We start from the raw sequence: 20,531 nt of genomic DNA on the forward strand, positions 1-20,531 counted from the left end.
GTTTATCCCAAGATGGAGGCCGCAGCTCGGCGGTGCTGACGGCCGGCCCGCGTGGGAGCGAGCCGGACTGGGGGTGCCGGGGGGCCGCGGTTCCTCTCGCCGCTGGGCAGCGCGGGCTGCCCGGCCTGCCCTGTCGCCATGGTGAGGGCGAGGACAGGCGACGAAGCGGCCGGGAGCGGCTCGCTGTCCTGCCCGTCCCTTCTCCCCCAGCGTTTGGGTTGAACTCGGGCCGTTCCCGTAGCGCGATGTGGAGGGGGGTAGCGGCCCGTCGGCCGCTTTGCTTGCTGGGCTCTCCGGGAGCTTTCCCTGGGCCCTGCGGTCCGCCCCGGCGGCCCGGGCTCTCGGCGGGGAGCGGGAGGGGAAGGGGCGGCCTGCTTCACCTACAGCCGACCCGGCGGCAGGTGTAAGGCACCGTGGCGGGGGTGAGGTGCCCTGTGTCACAGGCGCTTTTCCTTGTGCCATCAGCCGTCGGCAGGTTTGCAAGGGCAGCAAGTGCTATGCTTCCAAAAACGTACTGTGTTTGCTTTTGTGGTTGCTTCGAGCGTAAGACTTTAAAGCGCAGTTTGGGGGGGGTTAATTCAAAACGTATGACGGCAGTTGGTACACTCTGAGCTTTGATATGACATAGTGTGTCGTGTTGTTAATGTTACCAGGTAAAGAGGATGGCTAGATCCATAGAGTAGTTTGCAAGATGTGTGTATCTGTTAACATGTTTTGGTATGTAAGTAAAGCTAGACACTTTGATTAAAGTGTTTCCCCAAGTCAGATGTGCTAACTTGTAAAACAGGCTTTCACCCGGTTAGAACACTTGAGATTTGTTTTGATCCATAATGTAGATACATTTTTGATGTTAGAGCTATGTCCATGTAGTGGTGCAGCCTTCATGGTTGTTAGTGAATTAGCGGTGTAGGAACAGCTATCTAAACAATTTTCAAGAAACTAGATGTGTCTACATGAGTTTCCTAATGTCAGGTTCCTATGTTGCTTGATTGAAGTTTGTTTCAGATTTGACCCAGTGTTTAGAAAGTACTTACATAAAAATTTCTTTCTAGGATTATATATTAAGGTGTATATGCTACAGCTAAATATTTATTGTACAGATGTATTGCTGTTTTGCAGCTGAATATACTATTAGAATATATGAAATGGCTGTTGTGAAGGTGGTGAGAAGAGTTAAGCTACCACTAGTCTCTTTTTGCTTTTTGTCTCTTAATATGTTGCTAAGACGTTGCCTTAAAAGGAATACAGTAGCATGCTCCAGGCAAAAAAAAAAAATAAAAATAAAATAATCCTTTTTAGTTGTATTTAATTTTTCATAATGATTAACCAAATGTCCTTTTGCAGCCTCACAAGAAGAAGAAACCCTTCATAGAGAAGAAGAAAGCAGTAACGTTTCACTTAGTGCACAGAAGTCAGAGGGATCCACTTGCTGCTGATGATACTGCACCCCAGAGAGTTCTGCTGCCTACACAGAAAGTAAATACTCACCTTTAATACCGAGGTTCATTCAGATAAGAAGTGCTGCAGGAGAGAAAAGTGGGTATGAAATTGTACAATTCAAAATGTAGTCTGAGAGAAGGTAGTTTTTAGTCCAGCTTATTAAAAGGAAGAGGATGTTGTTGGGAATTTGATAGTTTTGAGTTACGACCTGATGGGTGACCTTAACTGGCATTGGAGATATAAGTGTATAAAAAACCAACAAAAAAAATTGCCTGACCCACCCTGAAGAAACAGGGTTTGGTAGTTATGCTGCTTGTGGAAAAAGTTGTTTGAGGCCCTGCTCACACAGCACCTGAACACTGAACCAGTCGGTGACAATGTTTTAATAGGCTGTGAGTTAGGGTAATGAGTGGAGAGAGGACTGCAGGACTTTAGAATTCAGTTATTCTCAATAGATGACTTGCTTTTCTTTTTGCTAGTAAGTTTTAAATGGACTTGAGTAACTCCACGTGTTTCTTTTTACGCTTCCAAGGGGCATGAGGAGCGAAGGAGGGAAGAGCAGCGGAAGTACGGAGTATTCTTTGATGATGACTATGACTATCTTCAGCATCTAAAAGAAGCCTCTGGTCCCTCCGAGCTTGTCCCTTCTGTGCCTGGGCAGCAAAGCAGAATTGTTGTCACAAATGAGGGGCGCATAGAAGATGAAATTCAGCGAGTTCCAGTAAGCAGTGTTTTTGCTGATAATAATGTTAGGCTGTTTGTTGGAGTTTAGCATGTAGACACATTAACCATATTCATATAGTGACTGTGATCTCTATATATAAGGATCCTTTTGACCCGCAGTAAGACTTTCCTACAAGTAAGAACAAAAGTTGACAAGCCAAAGTTTTTGCTAGCACAGTGTTAAAACACTGTACCCATGCCAAGCTTTCCTTGAAAGAGATGGCTTACAAAGGTATTTGTTTGAACAAGTCATGTGTTTTCCTGCAGGGAATAAAAACAAACTTTTCAATTCCTGGTGACTCTTCATCAGGGACTGTAGTGACAGTACAAGGGGTAATGGGTTTAACTTTAACAGAGGAAGTTCAGGTTAGATAGAAGGAAGAAGTTTTTTACTGTGAGGGTGGTGAGGCACTGGAACAGGTTGTCCCAGGACGTGGTAAATGCTCCATCCCTGGCAGTGTTCAAGGCCAGGTTGGACAGAGCCTTGGGCAACAGGGTCTAGTGTGAAGCATCCCTGCCCATGGCAGGGGGGGGTTGGAACTAGATGATCTTAAGGTCCTTTCCAACCCTAACTATTCTATGATTCTATAAAGCCTTTCAATAAAGGGGTAATTTCAAATACGTGTTAGTGTTCTCCAAAACAAAACATTTTACAAATTCCATGTGCTGTACAACCATTCTCTAAAAAGGTTGAGAGATGAAAAAAATACTGTGTCTCTACCTGGAGAATATTGACATGAGAATGAATGCTGCCAACGCTTTACCTGGCTTTCATTGCATAACTTTGAAAATTTGCCACCAATAAAATAGTGCTTGTCTTAATATTTACGTAACGCTCACAGAGTTTCTTTTGGTCACAGGATTATCTGCACATTTTCATTGATGTGAACTCAAATGAGAAACTGAGAACAAGTATATTGTAATACTGGGTTTTGTTTCTTTTTCTAAGGCTCCATCTATTAAGTTACCTTCCTCAGTATTTGCCACAGAGTTTGAAGAAGACGTGGGCTTGTTAAATAAAGCTGCTCCTGTTTCAGGTATCTTTAAATCTTTTACCTTTCTGTAACTTGAATTGCCATCTAGGTACTAGATGCTAATGATGGCTTCAATTACAGTGTCGTGTTAGTTCTGGTTTAGAACAGGCTCGATAACAGACGTAAATAATGATCTGTTAGAGACCTGTGTTTCAGTTTGAGACCTCTGTCTGCGATTCACTAATAAAAGCTTTTTAGCTTTGCTGGAGATGTTGGGGGTGCGGAATGCATGAGCTCTTACTATTGTGTAGCAAATACAAAATAATAACAGGGGAAAACTCTTGCTCAGACTATTGATTTGTTACTTCATCTCTTTGAATCCAAGGCTGGAACTGGATTTTCACTCTCAAAAATTTTCTTCTTTTCATATGCTGAGTGGTGTTTTCTTTCCTTCATTAGAATCATTTCAGTGTTACAGGCTGTAAGTACGTTTTTGTTACGTATCTGTGTTTGCACTGAACATTTGGTGTACAGCTGTCTTAATTCTTTGTAACAGGAAGTAATTGTGGTAGATTTCTGTCCCGACACAAGGATGCTGAAGACATTGCTGTTAGTTGCATTAGAGAAAAACTTTCTGACCTTTTGAAATGTAGGGAATTTTAGGGGCTGGGAGCTAGGTTTGCAGTTGATTGTGTAGTACTTTAACTTGGACATTTTTGCTTCTATAATATTCTAAGTAAAATGTATTAGAATACATTTATGGAAGCGTAAGACCTCTGGAGAACTTTGATTTCTGGATGAGGAAAATTGACAAGAGGCTGGTGAGTTGCCCTAGCTTGTATCAGATCTACAAAATCATTGAGGGATTTTGTGATACTTAAGTTGAATCTTTCCTTAGTGCAAATTAACAGTCTAGCTGGATTGATTCTTACCTGGGAAAGTAGCTTTGTAATGTCAGAGAAACTTACATATTTATGTGGTGGTTTGTTTGTTTTTTAACTTTCTAGGACCACGGCTAGATTTTGACCCTGATATTGTTGCAGCTCTTGATGATGATTTTGACTTTGAAAATCCAGAAAATATCCTGGAAGATGATTTTGTTCTACAAGCAAATGACCCACAGAAGGGGTAGATAAGGCCTTATAGAACTGTCTGTCATACGTAAATAGGAATGATGCTGTTTGTTATTTTATGTTCTTGTAGGAAGCAAGAATGGTTTCAGGTTTCAAATAGAATGCTTAAGTTAGTTAAAGGAAAAAAGTATTACCTTGTCTTATGTGGGTGGTAGCTTACAAAATCAAATTTTCACATGTTATCTGAGAGATAGGTTTCATTTGTTACTTTGAGCTCATGGATTATATATATTCCATACATGCAATGTGTGGAATAATAGAATTCTTGAACTTTGTAAAACATTTAAAATAGGATCATAGAATGGTTTAGGTCAGAAGGAACCTTAAAGATCATACAGTTCCAACCCCCCTGCTGTGGGCAGGGACAGTGCTGACAAATACATCAGTAATAATATTGATGAAGGTTAATGAGTGTTTCCAGAACCTTTACAAATGCTTCATGTGATACCCCACTACATATTATTTCTTTTGGTATCATTCTCATCATTTTATGAACAGTAAGGGATTTTGGTAGTTTTAATATTCAGGAATGCAGCCAGTATTTTTCTACTGTGACACATATAGCTGAATGTAATATAACCTCACTCTAAGCACACAGATGTGTAATCCAGAAGTTACGGAAATGTTTTAGCTTTCAGACAAAATTAGTGTTGCTGACTTTGGCAACGCAGTTACTGCTAAACTCGTTTTACTGGCTTGAACATCATAATTTTTTTTTTATCTTTCCCTCTCAAGATTTAAATCTATTATTGCCAAATTGTTTCAGATAACCCAACACTGGTCAGAGCTAAGGAAAGGTCATGTATTACTCTAAAACTGTTCTATACTTCTATATGTTCAGGGGATCAGATGCTGAGGATGAAGATGAGTGGGAAGATGTGGAGGATGATAGTGATGAAAAGGATAGTTGCAGTAATGATAAAGACTATGATTCAGAAGGGCCTTTATCAGATGATGGGATTAATGGACAGATGAAAGAATTTCTTTTTATGCAAGAAGAAACCAGGAGTCGTTTCACAGAGTATTCTATGACGTCTTCAGTAATGAGAAGGAATGAACAGTTAACCCTGTTGGATGACAGATTCGAGAAGGTGAGGCAGCTGAGGAAAGTATCTGTTAAACATAATGGTGTTAAATGCTTCTTTTGTCTTTTGATTTCATCTCTCAATCAAAATGCACACAAGTTGGTGTCCTCTGTGCCTGTGCAAATGCGTGGAAAAGACTCACTTCTTTCATCTTTTCTCTCCTCTGTGCCAAGTATACCTTCATGAAATGATGTCAGAGCAGTGGAAATACGATGTAACTTTTGTCGTGAGCAGTGACAGGTTTTTTAATATGCAGATTGAAATAATGTATCACATTTATATATTATTAAAAGATAGCTATGTGACTCCTGTGCCAGAAGAATACTGACAGTAAGGAAGAAATCCTACTGCAGATGTGTTTGGCAGTTGTTCAGCAAATGAGATGGGAGGGGGGAAAAGGAGCAAATAGAAGGGAATGTGTAGGTCTTCTTTAGGCTATCAAGAAGTTGCACAACAAATGTGATCTAAGTACAGATATTCACTTCTTTATTTTAGTTTTTTGAACAATTTGATGAAGATGAAATTGGAGCCTTGGATAATGTGGAGTTAGAAGGCTATATTAACACAGACAATGCTCGGTTGCAGGAAGTCCTGAATGATTACTACAAAGAGAAAGCAAAAAAGTATGTATCGCCAGAAGTACTGCTTCACATAAGTAGTTGCATAATCCTGTGATTGTATCGAAACTTTGGGTATGCTGTTTTCAGTTCTTGTACTCAAAGATTACATCCCACAGTAAAAGCAGCTATGTATTAATATTATCCATTTTTTTTTGTCACTGAATGTCAGTCTTAGCTTATGAGATGATAAAATTAATTGGAGGCATTTTGATGGTTTATGTGAGACTATGTTCCTTTTGTGTAATTGTATTGAGGATAGCGCAAGTAGCATTTAGAGACATTCTTCCTTTCCCTTTTTAGTGTAACTTACTTTTCTCCCTACACCTTTACCTTTGTTTTTTGCTGTTCTAGCAAAGTATATTCTGTCCGACTGGTGTGCAGCTGATTCCACTGTATACCTAGTTACATGATAATAAACTCACAAGTGACTATTATCGCTGTTGTAGCACTGCAAAAATCAGTGCTTATAAAGCAGCCCCACGACCATGTAAGACTGCATTTCCATATTATATTCACTTTGTCTTAAAGCAGGTGATAATATCCCAAAGTTAAAGGACTAAATGTGCTCACATTAGTCTTGTGTTTCCTGATTGAAAAATACAGTAGTGTGTCCATTGTAGTGAAAGATGACTGGTTAGTAGCAGAGTACATAATCTCCTCCAGAGCTGCCTTGCTTACAGACTAAAAAGTATATCCTCTTCTCTTCCTGCCCTCCAGTCACAAATATTATGTACCACATGCAAAATGCCAAAATACTTTTGTTGACTACATCTCTTGTCCTAGTGTTATAGTTTATTTTGTGGATATTTACTTGAGGAAACTTAATTTTGCTGCAAATGCCACTGGGAATAGCTTGCTTTAGTTTGGGGTTTTACTGAGGGGATACTAGGCTTACATAGTTAGGCTTACATAGTTACACATTGTCAAGAGAAGCTAAACCATATTTTTTTGTTCTTTGGACTTCTTTAAAGTTGCGTGAAGTTGGATACTCTTGAACCTTGTGAAGATTTAGACTCTCCTGTGAATGAAGAAAGTGAGGAAGAAAAGGAAGAGATAGTAACTGTAGTTGTTGAGGAGCCAAAAGAAAAATGGGATTGCGAATCCATTTTGAGTAAGTATTTTGGAGTTTGCTTGTGTCTTCCTAGGATTTCAGAGTAAATGATAGGTGACCTCAGAACAGTGCTTTAGATAAAACGGTTAATGCTTGTGAACTTTCAAAGACCAAGTAGTCTAGTAATGAATTCTAGTAATAGCATTCATAATAAATCTACCTAATGTCTATTTGCAAGCCTTCACTACTGTGTTTTTTTTTTTCTCTTTGTGACCTAGGTACATATTCAAACTTATATAATCACCCAACCCTTATTAAGGAGCCATCAAAGGTAAAATCATTAAACTTATTCTAAGTAATACCCTGGCCTCGCAAAAATTTGAGACCAAAATGATTGTTTTCTCAATGGATATCTGTTTTAAAAAGAAGGAGGGTGTAGAAAAGAGGTTTGGGGAGGGTGTTAACCTCTGGTATTACTTCTGCAGTGAAGAAGGGTTTGGATATTTCTTTCTATTAGTAAAATGAAAACAGCTGAAGTTCAAAACCTCTGTAATAGCAAGGCAGAAATGTAGAGATATGGAATTTACTTTCTTGTTATCTGTGATACACTTTTGTGTAATCTATGCCTCACAGTCACACACTTGGTTTTGGGTTTTTTTTCTTGAAAACAGGCTTTTATTTCCCTTCTACAGTTTGAAACAATTTCTTCTAGTTCTTTGGTCTTCTAGACATTCCCCATCATTAGAGCACAGCTTGATCTTTCAAATTGTGAAAGGAAACCTTTTTTGTGGAAGTTTATAAAGGAATGTTAAGTGCCTTTTAGTAATATTTAAATAAAAGGAGAATTTTTTTTTTTTTTTTTCTTGTTCTGGGTGGCCAGATTCTGTTCACTGATTTCTTACTTTGGGATTAACGTGCATTTTTCTGGGGGAAGAAAATAGTGTGAGGAAACTTCCGTGTTTATTACTGTTACATCTGAATCTAATCTTTTTATACTGATAAAGCAGCGTGATGTGCACTTCTTGCAGGGAGGGCTAGGGACCATTAATACATAATGTACTTCTGTTTTAGCCCAAACCAATAAAAATTTCCCAGAAGACTGGAATTCCTCTACATATCTTGCCTCAGAAGAGTCTTACTGCTAAGCAGATTGAACGCATGCAGATGATTAATGGCAGCGACCTGCCAAGAGCATCAACACAGCCACGTTCCAAAGACGAGAGCAAAGAGGATCGCAGAGCTAGGAAACAGGCAATAAAAGAGGAGCGAAAGGTACGCCGCCTTTTAAACGAGATCCTGCAAGAATATGTTATATTATCTGAATTCTGTCTCTCAAACTTTTTTTAAAGCTCACCTGTTCTTGTGTCTGGAAAGTAATGGTCTCAAAAGACTAATTATTGCTTCTTTAAAAAAAAGTGCTGGGAAAAAAGTTAACATCATAATTTTGTCATCCTAATTTCTGATGTGGAAATTTTGGGACTGTTATGTATGTAATTGTGGCCACAAGAACTTTGGAAGGAGCCCTCATATTTCATTGTCTAGGGAGGCAAAGGAAACAGTTGTGATGTTTCAGATCACACAAAGTAAAAAGTCTCTGAAAGAAATGTGTGAAATCTAATTGGCCACAATGAGATACTAGTTGTTTCATTTAGGAGCAGAAATTGCCAGCATATCAGAAGCTTTATCTAATTAAAGATGGTAATTGTTGTGGTTCACATATTATTTTGTCTGCTAATAATTAGTGCCATAAATAATATTATTGTCCAAATTGCTGCTGTTTTCATGATCTAGAACTGTTAATTAGAATGATTTCTTTTTGCATGTCATGCCTATTTTCTAAATCTGTAATTACTGGTATGCACAGGAACGCAGGATGGAAAAGAAAGCCAACAAGCTGGCCTTCAAATTGGAGAAGACGAGGCAAGAGAAAGAGTTGCTCAATCTGAAACAGAATGTTCAAGGACTGAAGCTGGCTTGATGAAACTGAGGAACTTTCTGTGGAAACAACCTCAAGTTTTCATTTGTATTGAGAAGGGAACTGCTGACTCATAGCTTTGCCAGTCATGCTTCAAGAGGGTTATTCAGATACTACTGTAACAAGAACCAGTACCTTGTCATTTTTTCTGAAATGCAGTTATACATAAAACAATGTATTAGTGATGTCTGTTCTGTCATGAGTGACCTGGCAACTTTTGCAGAGTTTCATTACAGTAGAAAGGTATTAAAATTATAAAAAATATATTTTTCTTACAAACTATCACTGGACAAAGTTTTATATACATATTTGCATATGTATTCAACAAATCAGCAGAAACTTACTGATTTATCTGATTAGATTCTTCTATTAAATTATCTCAGTTTACAAAGCAATATATCCATGTTTCTTCTTTATACTCATGTTAAATGCAGCAGAAGGACTGATGAGGCCTTTTAATGTACAGAAACAGTTCAAAGTGCTTGTTTTTATTGGAAGAAGGCTTTTATAATATATTGATAAAGTAACATGGTTTTAGAGAAGGGAATAAACAGGCATTTAAATCTAAAATCTCGTGATCACTGCTCAGGAAACTGAAGTGTCAATAGAGTTTTCACATCTAGATTAAGCCTCCATTTTCTAAAATTGCTGAAGAGACTGTGTTAACCAAATAACTAAAAATCATCTGTAAGATTAGAACAAGTTTCATAGTTTCATTAGCCGATACCTGCGCTAGTTTTCATGTGCTTCACAGGCTTAAACAGGGTCTGCCTGTGTCATAATTGTTAATTACGTAAGTGCTGACACGTGGTAACTTGGAATAGCAAGCTCTTGAGTAAAGAAGACACCAGCTAGTACTCATGGCTCCTGACAGCAACACAGAACAGGACATCTGAGAAACAATTCTATTGAGATGAGTCAGATACCAGGTAAGGAGTTAAATGGAAATGGAACAAGTGAGTAGCAGATGCTGCTCAGTGTTCTAGGTGGCGTGTGGTTCTGTGACTTACTGAAAAGGAGAATCTTTTATTAAAGACAGTGTACATGTTCTTTACTAGTCCTTAACTCATCTGCAGTTGTACTAAAGTAACTAATCTGTGGTGAATTGTCCTTTTCGCTGACTTCTCATTGCTCATTCACTGCTAACTGTGCTTGTGCCTAAATTCCTTTTTTAAAACAAAAGAATAAGCTGTATCAGTCAAAACCTTGGGGGGATGAGAACAAAATGAAAGAGATGGGGGAGGCAGAGGAAGACGCTTGAAAGGAAGATTATATTCCAGACTATGCAGAGACACACACAAAGATGTTGCTGGGGAGCGAAAGTGGAACCACTTTTAACTTAAACAGAGTGAGAGTAAAACAGGTTATAGAGTTGCTTTGTTTCTCTACGCTTGTCATCAGTGAAACACTAGTAACCTTAACTCTGTGCCTTGGAATATGGTAAAATTTGAAGGAAAAAGAAACAAAAGCAGTCAAATATCTGCTCAGCAAGACAAGGTTTCTTTTGTTTCAGCAAGAGCAGGTAAGGAACACTTACATGTGAAGTCTTTCCCTCTGTAGGTTGAAAGTCTCGTGAAAAGGGATCTTAGTTATTATTCAAGTTTTCCTAAAAGCTGGTTTTGTTAAGTAATGTGCCTGCTCTGAAATGAGAATGTTTGATCTGCGATTTGAGTCAGAAAGGCTTTAAATCTACTTTCCATATAACTTAAAAACCTCTTTCCCCACCCCACCCCCCCCCAAAAAATATTACTGATTTAAAAAAAAAAAAAAAATCCCCACAAGTTTGACATCTACAGAGTAAGATAATCTTGGAATGCTGTCTGGCACATCATGGAAACGTTCTGTCTTAAGAATGAGGATTGTGTCACACTTAACGTGACACCTGAAGCTTTCTGCAATAGAGAGTTTACCCCAAGCCATTGCTGGCTCCTGATGACTTACAAATGAAATGGGATAAATACAGGTGCAAGTCACCTGCTCTAGCTTCCCAGCAGCCCTGCTCCCTGAATTTATGCGGCGATGAACTAGAGTACTCTTCCATCATCTCATCCAACCATGATGTCATTGTGAAAGGACACACCAGAGCAGTCATGTGGAAAACAAAAAGCTGTCCATTATAGTAGGCAAGCTCATGCATCCTAGGAACAAGGTAAATCAGGTCGCTCTGTGAAAGGGAGCCCTGGCAGATGACAGCAGATGTCCCTTTCTGACAATGAAACACTTGCAGCAAGGGCTCAGTCCGAATACTGACTCTGCTCTAGCGAAGCTGCCTTGTACTGTGTGACTGAGACTCTTGCCTGGTTTGCATTTCACACAGTTGCCCAAAGTCAAGATCTGGCTCCTTGTAGAACCTGTGGAAGATATTTTGCACAAGATGTTCTGGTAAAATTTTTTTTTTTTTAATGGGAATGTTAATGGGGAATGTTAATGAGTTTAGCTGAAGGGCGATGAGCCCTGGGGAAGGAGGAGGTGGCTGCTAGTAAAGAAATGGGTTAAACACATGTTGAAAGAGCAAATGATCTAATAAATGATTAAATGAACTAATAAGTGAGCTTGATTAGAGAATTAATGAATGTGCACAAATCTTAATTTACCTGCTTGTCCAAAACCAGGTGATTACTATATATTGTTTTTAAAATTACATTATCTCTTGGTGAGACATAAATTACTAACCTGAAGCTTCCTTTGGTTTCCAGGTTTCTGGGCAGAATTTGTTATTTCAGGCTTCCTGGGAAAAACAGACTAATAAACCATCTGATAAGTAGTCCCTTTGACAGCACAATTTGGGCACCAGGCTCTGTTCCAAAGCCTGCTGAAGTGAATGAAAAGATTCCCCCTGACCTCCCTCATCCCTGGATTACAAACTAAATGGACGGCTGCACAGTTTGCCTGGCGCAACCCAACCATGGGGCTTTTCTGCAAGGGGGGGCTCTGCATACACCCCTCCCCTCCTCAGTTTGCGTTACTGGTCCTGTGGCTCTGTGGTAGATCAGATCAGCCGCGTGATAGAACTAAAAACAGATTTAGTGAAAACCCAAAAAACAGACAAGAAAAGTACACTGGAAACTGAGCGACTATGAGCGCTGAGACAAAGGTGGAGCTACCCTGCGTTAGTGGTTCTGTGTTTGCTATCTCCAATCAGACACGTAAAGAACATGATGGTTTAATCTAACAAAATCATTTAAAAAGACAGCTCTTTATGTTTTGAGGAAGACGGGAAGTTTCTTGTCACTGTGACTAGGATGAGATACGAGTCCTGTAATGCCTCTCTGTGCTCTGATGATGCAGGACTGGCATGGTCCTGGGCATCTGCTCGGCAGGTATCTGCTGCCCTCTTGGTCCTGCAGAGGAATCCTCTTCTCAGGCTTGCCATCAAAAATATCTAGAATCAGAAGATAAGGACCTGAAGCACACGAGTAGAAAGGTTCAAAGGGAAATGTGAATTTAGAAATGTGTGTTGTAGTAAAATGAGGTGCTTTTTGGCCCAGCTGAGCTGTAACCAAAATGCAGGCAGCTGCTTAACTCTTCTTCTCAGTTACTCAGAAGACTAACTGAGAACTGGAAAGGGGGAGTAAGCAAAGGAAGATAAGAAAGGGGTCTTTAATTTAGCAGCTGCAGATGGGCTCAAATAGGTATGATCCACAGTACAAAGAGAGGAGGTAGTTTGGTCCTCACTTTCACTGTGTTCCTCACAAAGGCGATTGCCCATCCTGTTGCAGAAGAGGGAGGTTGATGCTAAAATCTGAGACACTTCTGAACCTTAAAACCTCAATTGCTGTGAGGCGTGGCTCTTCCACAGATTCAGCACCGGGTACCTATCTACCTAACATCCCCCTGTGCTTTCAGCTGCAGGTGTTACCCCTAGTTCTCCTGAGCTGTTGGGTTATGTGTGCTGGTAAACAGCTGCTCCCTTGCAGCCCGGGGCTGTCGCTGTTTTGGTGGTGGTGATGGAATGGACAGAGCTGCTGTTTGTCAGGGGAGCCTCTCGTCTGGAATACTTACCTAAACTCAAAGAACTAATAATGTAAATGTAGGCCCCTTGAACAGGATCAGCCTGTTTTCCCTTTTAACCAAGAAGGAAAGAAAACCAAGTGTGGTGGGGAGAGGAGGGAGCCCAACGGGACTGTTCATGTTCACAGACCCAGTCTGTTCTTCTCTGCAAGTCATTATTTCTGCTGGCCTTCAGCATGTCCCTGAGCAGAACAAACTGGAAATGGCTTCTATTTCTTATTTGTATGGAACTGCAGCTGTACTTGTACAGCTTTTCAAAGTTTTGCTGAACTCCTTCAGGAGTTAAACAACCTGAAATAACTACTGCTTCAGCTCCCTGCTTCTGAAGAGCAGTGATTTTAAAGCCTGAGTGAGGAAGCATCACTAACAAAGCATGACTTCAACCTATAAATGACTTTTTTTCTTTGCATCCCAGCTGAGACATGATCCAATATGCAGGAAAGTCTTCAACAAGAAGCGCAAGCCCTTCAGCTCTATGCAACAGAGACTACAGGGAACAGAAATCATGACCGTTAGGAAGCAGCACCCACAAAAGGTATAGTTGAAATTGAAGCTTGTGCGTTACCTCCATATTTTCATTCAGTAATGCTATTGTTTCCTCCGAGGACAAAGCCTGGATGTTGTGGATGAGTCTCACATATGTGCTTGACTTGGTGCCAAATTATTTCCTCCCCTCCCTGTGCTGCTAGTGTTTGAGAAGATTTCTCTGTGCAGAAGCCAAACCAGTAGGTGTCATGACTACCCTGGGCACATAAGTGTCTCTGCTCTTCCAGGAAATGCTCATGCATGTATTTTAAAGACTATGTGAGTCTCTGTCAGCTTCTTCTTCACTTAAATCTGAAATAGAGTGTGATCCAATATGGTTGGTGCATTAATGCCCCAGGTTGTACCTGAGAGCTGCCAGTAGCCCCAAATCCTCTGCAGATGGAGCTGTGGAGATTCATTGCTATTGAACTCAAGGGTTTAAAAATGTACTTAAATTTAACTTTTTTACAAAGCTGGAGGGCAAAAGTCTTAAGCTGGAACAAGGTTCTTTTCGTGCATTGCTGGGGAGGAAGGAAATGCACATGGACACGCATGTGTGTAATTTTACCCAGAGAAGCCAAATTGCTGCTGATTTGGTATCCATGCAGACTGACGTAAAATGTCCTTTAAAATCAGTTATGAAAGAAACAGAAGCACACAGAAGTTTAAAGCAAGAAGAATAATCTGTCAAGCAGAGGAGAAGGGAAGGTGTGGGTGATAGTGTCTCTTCTGTTCCCTCTAAAGCACGTTTTTGTCTGCCACAACCCCAGTGTTTTGTTTTAGTGCATTGTTCTTTTATCCATCTTCTGGTGCTGTCAATAGCCAGCAAAGGGCTAAATCAGCTTTTTAAATGCAAGTTTCCTTTTTCTGTAATATTTCTCCTTTCCCTCACAAAGGAAGAACCCTCACCCTATGATTTTTCTCTTGTCATTTGCAAGGGAGAAATATAGTTCGTGCCTTCCTTTACTTCCGTTATAGAAACAGCCAGAGAAGAAATCTAACTGGAGGCAGCACCATGAGGATTTTATTAATGCTATTCGATCAGCCAAGCAGGCCACAAAAGCTCTGAAGGAGGGCCGCCCTCTTCCACCTCCTCCCCCATCAAGCATCAACCCAGGTTTGTGATCTTCTTTATCTTATTACCATTCTGTACTGATCATTGGTGAAGCAGTGACTGCTTATTATCCACTGCTGGGCTTCAGTCTTGCACCTCCTGGCACAGCACGATGTGAACATTGGTTTCATCCATATTCTCTAAATTTCAGCTGTATTTCTTGGCTTAAATTGAGTAGGAGTGCAATGCAGAGGTGGCGTGGAGGAAGAGAAAACTACCTTTTAAGTTTAAAGGCAGCAAGTCTGGGGTCTGATATTAGACAGTGCTTTGGGAGGAGATTCAGGATGCCTATGTTCTGGCACAGGCAGTACCATGGTGAAAAACATCCCTGCACCATTCAAAGCAACTGTAGTGCCCATGGGCTTCCCCACTCCCGTGTGGTGGCTCTTCCACTGTCCCCTTACCCACCCAGCTGTGCAGACAGGGAGGTCATTTAGGAAAAGACAGGCCTGGTTTACTCGTAATACCAGGTGTGGTCTCTGCACAGAGCTCACCATGGTAGAAGTTATGGATCCAAAAAGAGGCACATACAGCCCATATTTTTCATGATATGTGATTTATGAAATGTGGGAGCAGTCTTGGAAAGGGTCCTAATGGAGTCCTGCCTGCAATAGGAAGGTGGAGGGCAGGAGGGGAAGGGGGGCTCTCTGGGCTTACTTCCAGAGAGGAATTATTGACTGATAGCAAAACCAGCTGCTGTGATTCCAGGCTTTCTCCTCTTCTAGATTACAGCAATGCAGTATAAGCAGCTGGACACATCTTCCTTCCTTGATTGGGGTCAAGCTCCTCTCTGAACTTCCACTGCTGAATTCTTTAACAACTCTTGTCATTTGTTGCCTGACTCCAAGAGCAGACCCCTCCCTTTCCGTCTCCCTCTTGGAGGAAACCGAGTTGTGCAAGAGCAGTGGCGGCTGTGGAGAAAGGAACTGGAGAGCTGCTTTTTAGGAAAGACACATTGCTGAGGGGCCTACTGAGGATGCGTATCCTGTACTACAGGATTGTATAGCCTGTACTACAGGACTGGAGAGAAAGCCCATGGACTGTGGGGAGGAGAGACAGATATTCCCCTTCCTTCTACTCCTCCTCCAAATAGAGTCCAAAGCTCCCAGTTCTCCCCAAAGTGCCAGGTCCCCCTGACAGCCCCCCAGAGCATCTGCCCTGTCTCATCCTCCCCTCCCCTGCATTCAGAACCATTTTGCCCATGCTGCTGGTCTGGAGCTGGCTTTTGGTGGCTGCTTGAGCCACCTTTTCTGGGCAGTTACTGAGAGAAGCGGTTTGTAAAGGTACTGTGTGTGTAATACTGAGATAAGGACACTTGGGCTGTTTTGTGTTGGTCGGGGAGGAGGAGTCTGAGAATGGCGAGGGGGGTGCAAGGGCTGAGTGTGGCTACACTGACCCCAGACACTGACTGTTCTTTGAAACAAGTAGGACTGCACCGGTGATAAATGTCACTGAACAGCTTTTAGCAGAATCAGGATGTAACACTATCAAAACCGACTCTAGGAAGCACTGCTGTGTGTTCTTCACAGTGTCGCTCCACGCCCAGAAACCTGGCTCTTGGGTATGCTCAGCTGGTGGGGTACAACTTCTTCAGCAGTGTTTTGTCAAATAGCAATCTTAATGACCAATCTCAAAAAGTAGTCTTAAAATCATTGGTTTTAACTAATCTAGGAACTTTCAAATAATGCTTTTTCTGCAGACTTGTTAATTGTGAGATTGGGGGTAGGAATAGGACAAAGATAATAAAATTTGCTTTTATCAATCCCCAGGGATTTATTTCTGAAAGCAAATACTGTTTACTGGGTGAATACCGTAAGCGTGTATTTTAGGATCTCAAGTGCTTTTCAAGAAGAGGTTTTTGTTGTTCTCCTAAGTTTGTACTTTGGGAGCTGATGGGAACTCACCAGGGTCACCTGCTGGCGGAGCCAGGTTTTGAACTGCATCTTGAGCGCTCCTTTAAAGCAAGGCAATTCTTCTGTAGCCTATAAACTGACAGAAGTTGTTCCTTTCTTATGGCCAGATTATATTCAGTGTCCACACTGCTCACGAAGATTTAATGAAACTGCAGCAGAGAGGCACATAAAGTTCTGTGAAGAACAAGCCATCCGCCGTGCCTTTGCTGCAAAGGCCGCCAGACCTGTGGTAAGCAAACACAGTCACACTTGCCTTGTCCTGGAGGCAGATCTGCCAAACTGTAGCTTAGGGTGAGTAAAGACCTATATTAATATAAAACGTCAGGTCACAGGGAAGTTGGTAAACTCTGAAGACAAGATAAATGCTGAATATCAGCTACGGGTTCCCCAAAACTGGAGCTCCTTGTCTCCAGTTATATAAAAAGTGGCAGAATACAATAGTATGAGAAAGTTGGTCTTCAGACTCTTCTGTGAATGGATTCCAGGGTAACAGCTGTAGGGAAGTAGAAACCTGTCAGCTTTTGCAATACATAGAGAAAGCTCTTCCTGTTCATTAGGTCTCCCTGCTGTTGGCAGGTTTGCTGTTCCCTGCAGATGTGTAGCTGATTTATTCCCTGGTGCCTAGACGCAAGGCCAGAGGGCTAAGCCCTTTGAGGAACAGAAAAGTGGAGCTCATCAGCAGTCTCTTGAAGTGAGCTCCTATTTTATACAAAACCCCCCCCCAAATTAATGTAAACAGTTCTTTTAGGAGAGTACTGATTCTCTTTAAAATGGTTGAAAATCTTATTACTCTTTTACCTATTTTGGGCAGGAAAAAAGCTTCCAAGTGGGAGGGTGTGCACCTTTCTCCCTATTGCTTCCTAACACTGCTTCAGCAGCGGTTTAAGAGTTTTCACCAGGCTCTCGCTGGAGTTAAATGTGGGTTGTGGATCTTCCTTTACCAGGGCAAGCAACCAGTGACTCAGAGAAAACCTCCAACAACTGCTGCGTTACCGCTTCAGAGGAGAGCACAAGAAGGTGCCAGTACAGATGAACCTAGGACAGATAGTTCATTTAGCAATATCTAAGTTTTTCTCATAAGAAACTCTGATGTATTTGAGGTGGGGGTTGGCATTTTTTGAGCATATCCTGGGCTTTGGAATCCACTTTTCTGATAGAATAAAAAAAATTTTTTTCTTTGGTTTGTTGGTTGGTTTTGGTTTTGGTTTTGTTTATTTGAGGTTGGTTTGTTTGGGGATTTTTTCCTCAAGCCCAGGCCTTGACATGAAATCTTCAACTCATTTCTGTATAACACTTGTCAGAAATGAGAAGGGTCAGAAATTTCCGAGTGGATGTTGTTGATGTTAAATGGCTTGCCCAGTCATTATCCTCACCTATTCTGCTGAGTGCAAAACCAGGTTTGCATGTGGGTACTCAGGAGGCACTTCTTAGCCTTTTCAGTTAGAGGTCCTCAAACAGAATTATCTACATAGATCTAAAATATGCGGTCAGGGTGTGAGGTTTCTTGTCCCATAAAGGACTCCATAACCCTTAATCTTCAATTTTAAGCTGAATTCCATCTTCTTTATATTTTCCTAAGTCCATTTAGATGAAGCATCAAGCTTTTATGTTGTTTGTTCCATATGAATTTCCCGTTGTTGATTCAGCCTTAAAATTAATATTGCTACGTCCCTAAAACGGTTCCCTCTAAGCAGGATACTATATAATGTGTTTGATAGCACCCGTTGCTACTGATAATCATGACCTGTACTCAGTCTATGTTTAGAAGATGTTTTACAAAGTCATTTTAATGGTTATTTGCAGTATAACCTATGAATGATAACACGTACTGCTCTTTGTATCAATATCTTTGATCCCTATGTTTCTGGGTTTTACGTTGAATTTATGTGGGTTATAATGTTTTATTTTAACAATGATCTGCAGAGACCTCTTCAGGAATACTGCAGAAACCCAGAAAATCTTTGGGTGCATCGACTGGACAAAAATCTTCAGGAGCATTTGGGTAAGAAATTATTTTTTTTTTATCATTTCAACATTATAACGTAAAAGGACCTTTTGTGCTTTTGTGTATATATGATATCTTGTTGCAGAGTTTGCAGTATGAACTTCTTTGTATTAATTGAAGCAATCAACTGCACTGGAAACTTACAGAGCTCCTCATGTCCCCAGCATAGGCTGCTGAGAATATTCTTTTGTTGTTACACAGTCTCTGGTTTGGAGCAGCTCCACCTCAAGCAGGCGGTGACCGTTCTGCTGTAACGTGCATCTTGAGAGAATTTGCTGCTTGGTAGTGCAAACCTCTCTAGCAGGTCTCATGGTGTCATGATGTGCTTCCGTTGTTCAAGTGAGGAAGATGCCAGCATCCATTGCAATATGTCAGGATGATGGTGTGGAGGTTCTTTCTTCTCTATAATGTTTACTTTCCCAGACCATGATTTTTGGTGCTTCTCCTCTTCAGACCTTGAGGTCAAAGTAGTTTTCCCACCTTGGGCCATGCAGAGCCATGTCCATACAGCAGGAAAGGCTCCCAGCCCTTGCATAATGGGGTTGTGGTGCTGTTGTGCTCGTATGATCAGCATCTTGCACCCCTGTGAGATGCATATGACTGCAGAATACGAGATCCTGGCAGGGAATGTAGCCAAGACATTCCCTGTAGCTGGCAACACATCTTGAGCCTGGGAGATGAGCTTATAGAAGTGCTTAGAGATTGGGATGAATAGTAACGTGCACGGTCTGCTGCAGAGACTCATATTCAAAGTCTTTGCAGGGTCCTTTTATGTGGAGTTTTGCTGCCCTTGATTGCAGATGGTCAGTGGCTGTGGGGAGGACTGCAGTGGGCATGGGAGCATTCAGTCCAGACTTTGCCAGCTATTGACAGTACCAAGCGGTCTCATCTGGTGCTCTCCACTCCCCTGGTTACCTGTGACTGTGTTAAGAGTGTAGTAACTTTTATGGTTATCATGCAAGGTCTTGCAGACCAATAGGGATTTATTGATACTACACCACTATCAAGATTTAGCCACTGAACTCTGCAACCTGGGGCTTGACAGGCTTGGGGAGGAGACACCTCTTTCCCTATGGACGCTGGCAAGTCCAGGTATTGCTGGGATTGTAGTTGCAGCCAGTTTAGAGGCTTAGGACAGCTGGTGCTTCCAGCAGGTCCCCAGCACAGACACCCACACTAGCATCTGAAATATAGGATAGAGTTCTTTATGTCCCTGGAAACTGGAAGCAACTGGCCTGTGTGGGCTTGTAGGTGCTGTGCTGTTGACAATTGCATCTTCTGTAAAACTTGAGCTTTGCCAGGTGCTTCACAGAGCACTCTGGGCTAGTGAGAGATCAGTTTCAGTGCTACCCAAGCGTGCTTTTTAGCTGAGAAAGCAGAGAAACTGGCTTCGAGTGGTGCAAATAAATGTTCTCATCCTTAATGTGCCTGGAAATGGCTTCCAGGATGAGCTGCTCCATCACCTTCCCAGGGATTGAGGTTTAATCTTCTCAGATAACATGGAGTAAAATATAACAGCAGTTTCTATATAAATAACAAGTATATGGCTTGTTGCTGCTTTCAGACTGCAAACGCGCAACAGAAGATAGAGCGGCTGGTCAGCAAGGATGTGTTAAGGTTTTCTTCTGATGCATTATAGAAGACCTTAAGCAACTCAATCTTCCAGCACCTCTTCCACCTAAAGTGCTACAGCTACCACATTAAATAAAATCAGCAAACTGAAGTTCACTGTCTTTTTTCCCTCTTTCCCTCCCTCCAGGCACAAAGCTTATTGTGCTGTCCTTTTTAAAGCTGTGAGATTATCTGTATCAGTTGCTAAAATGTAATTAACTGATTGCCTACAAAGGGGATGGATATTGCCACTGGTTCATCCAATGGTTTTAAGAAAATGTAGGGAGATCCAGAATCATGTGATTATTTTTTTTCCCTCTAATGCTCTACTTTGATATATTGAACAAGACA

At 41.3% G+C, this 20,531-nt stretch overlaps 2 protein-coding genes across 2 annotated transcripts; both read left to right on the top strand.

Annotated features, from left to right (window-relative positions):
* Positions 1-9,571, top strand: LTV1 (LTV1 ribosome biogenesis factor). The gene is made up of 11 exons (XM_030499835.1): positions 1-141; positions 1,345-1,476; positions 1,973-2,161; positions 3,113-3,200; positions 4,145-4,265; positions 5,112-5,361; positions 5,851-5,978; positions 6,947-7,086; positions 7,305-7,357; positions 8,098-8,298; positions 8,891-9,571. Exons 1-11 carry the CDS (start codon positions 139-141, stop codon positions 9,002-9,004), a joined length of 1,419 nt encoding a protein of 472 aa, XP_030355695.1. The 5' UTR covers positions 1-138; the 3' UTR covers positions 9,005-9,571.
* ZC2HC1B (zinc finger C2HC-type containing 1B) lies at positions 9,200-20,287 on the top strand. The gene is made up of 9 exons (XM_030499923.1): positions 9,200-9,244; positions 9,876-9,957; positions 11,319-11,383; positions 13,428-13,547; positions 14,516-14,654; positions 16,672-16,793; positions 17,509-17,611; positions 18,488-18,566; positions 20,134-20,287. Exons 1-9 carry the CDS (start codon positions 9,200-9,202, stop codon positions 20,156-20,158), a joined length of 780 nt encoding a protein of 259 aa, XP_030355783.1. The 3' UTR covers positions 20,159-20,287.
* The last annotated feature ends 244 nt before the right edge of the window (positions 20,288-20,531 follow it).

This window comes from Strigops habroptila, chromosome 10, assembly GCF_004027225.2.
Source record: "Strigops habroptila isolate Jane chromosome 10, bStrHab1.2.pri, whole genome shotgun sequence".
NCBI lineage: Eukaryota > Metazoa > Chordata > Aves > Psittaciformes > Psittacidae > Strigops > Strigops habroptila.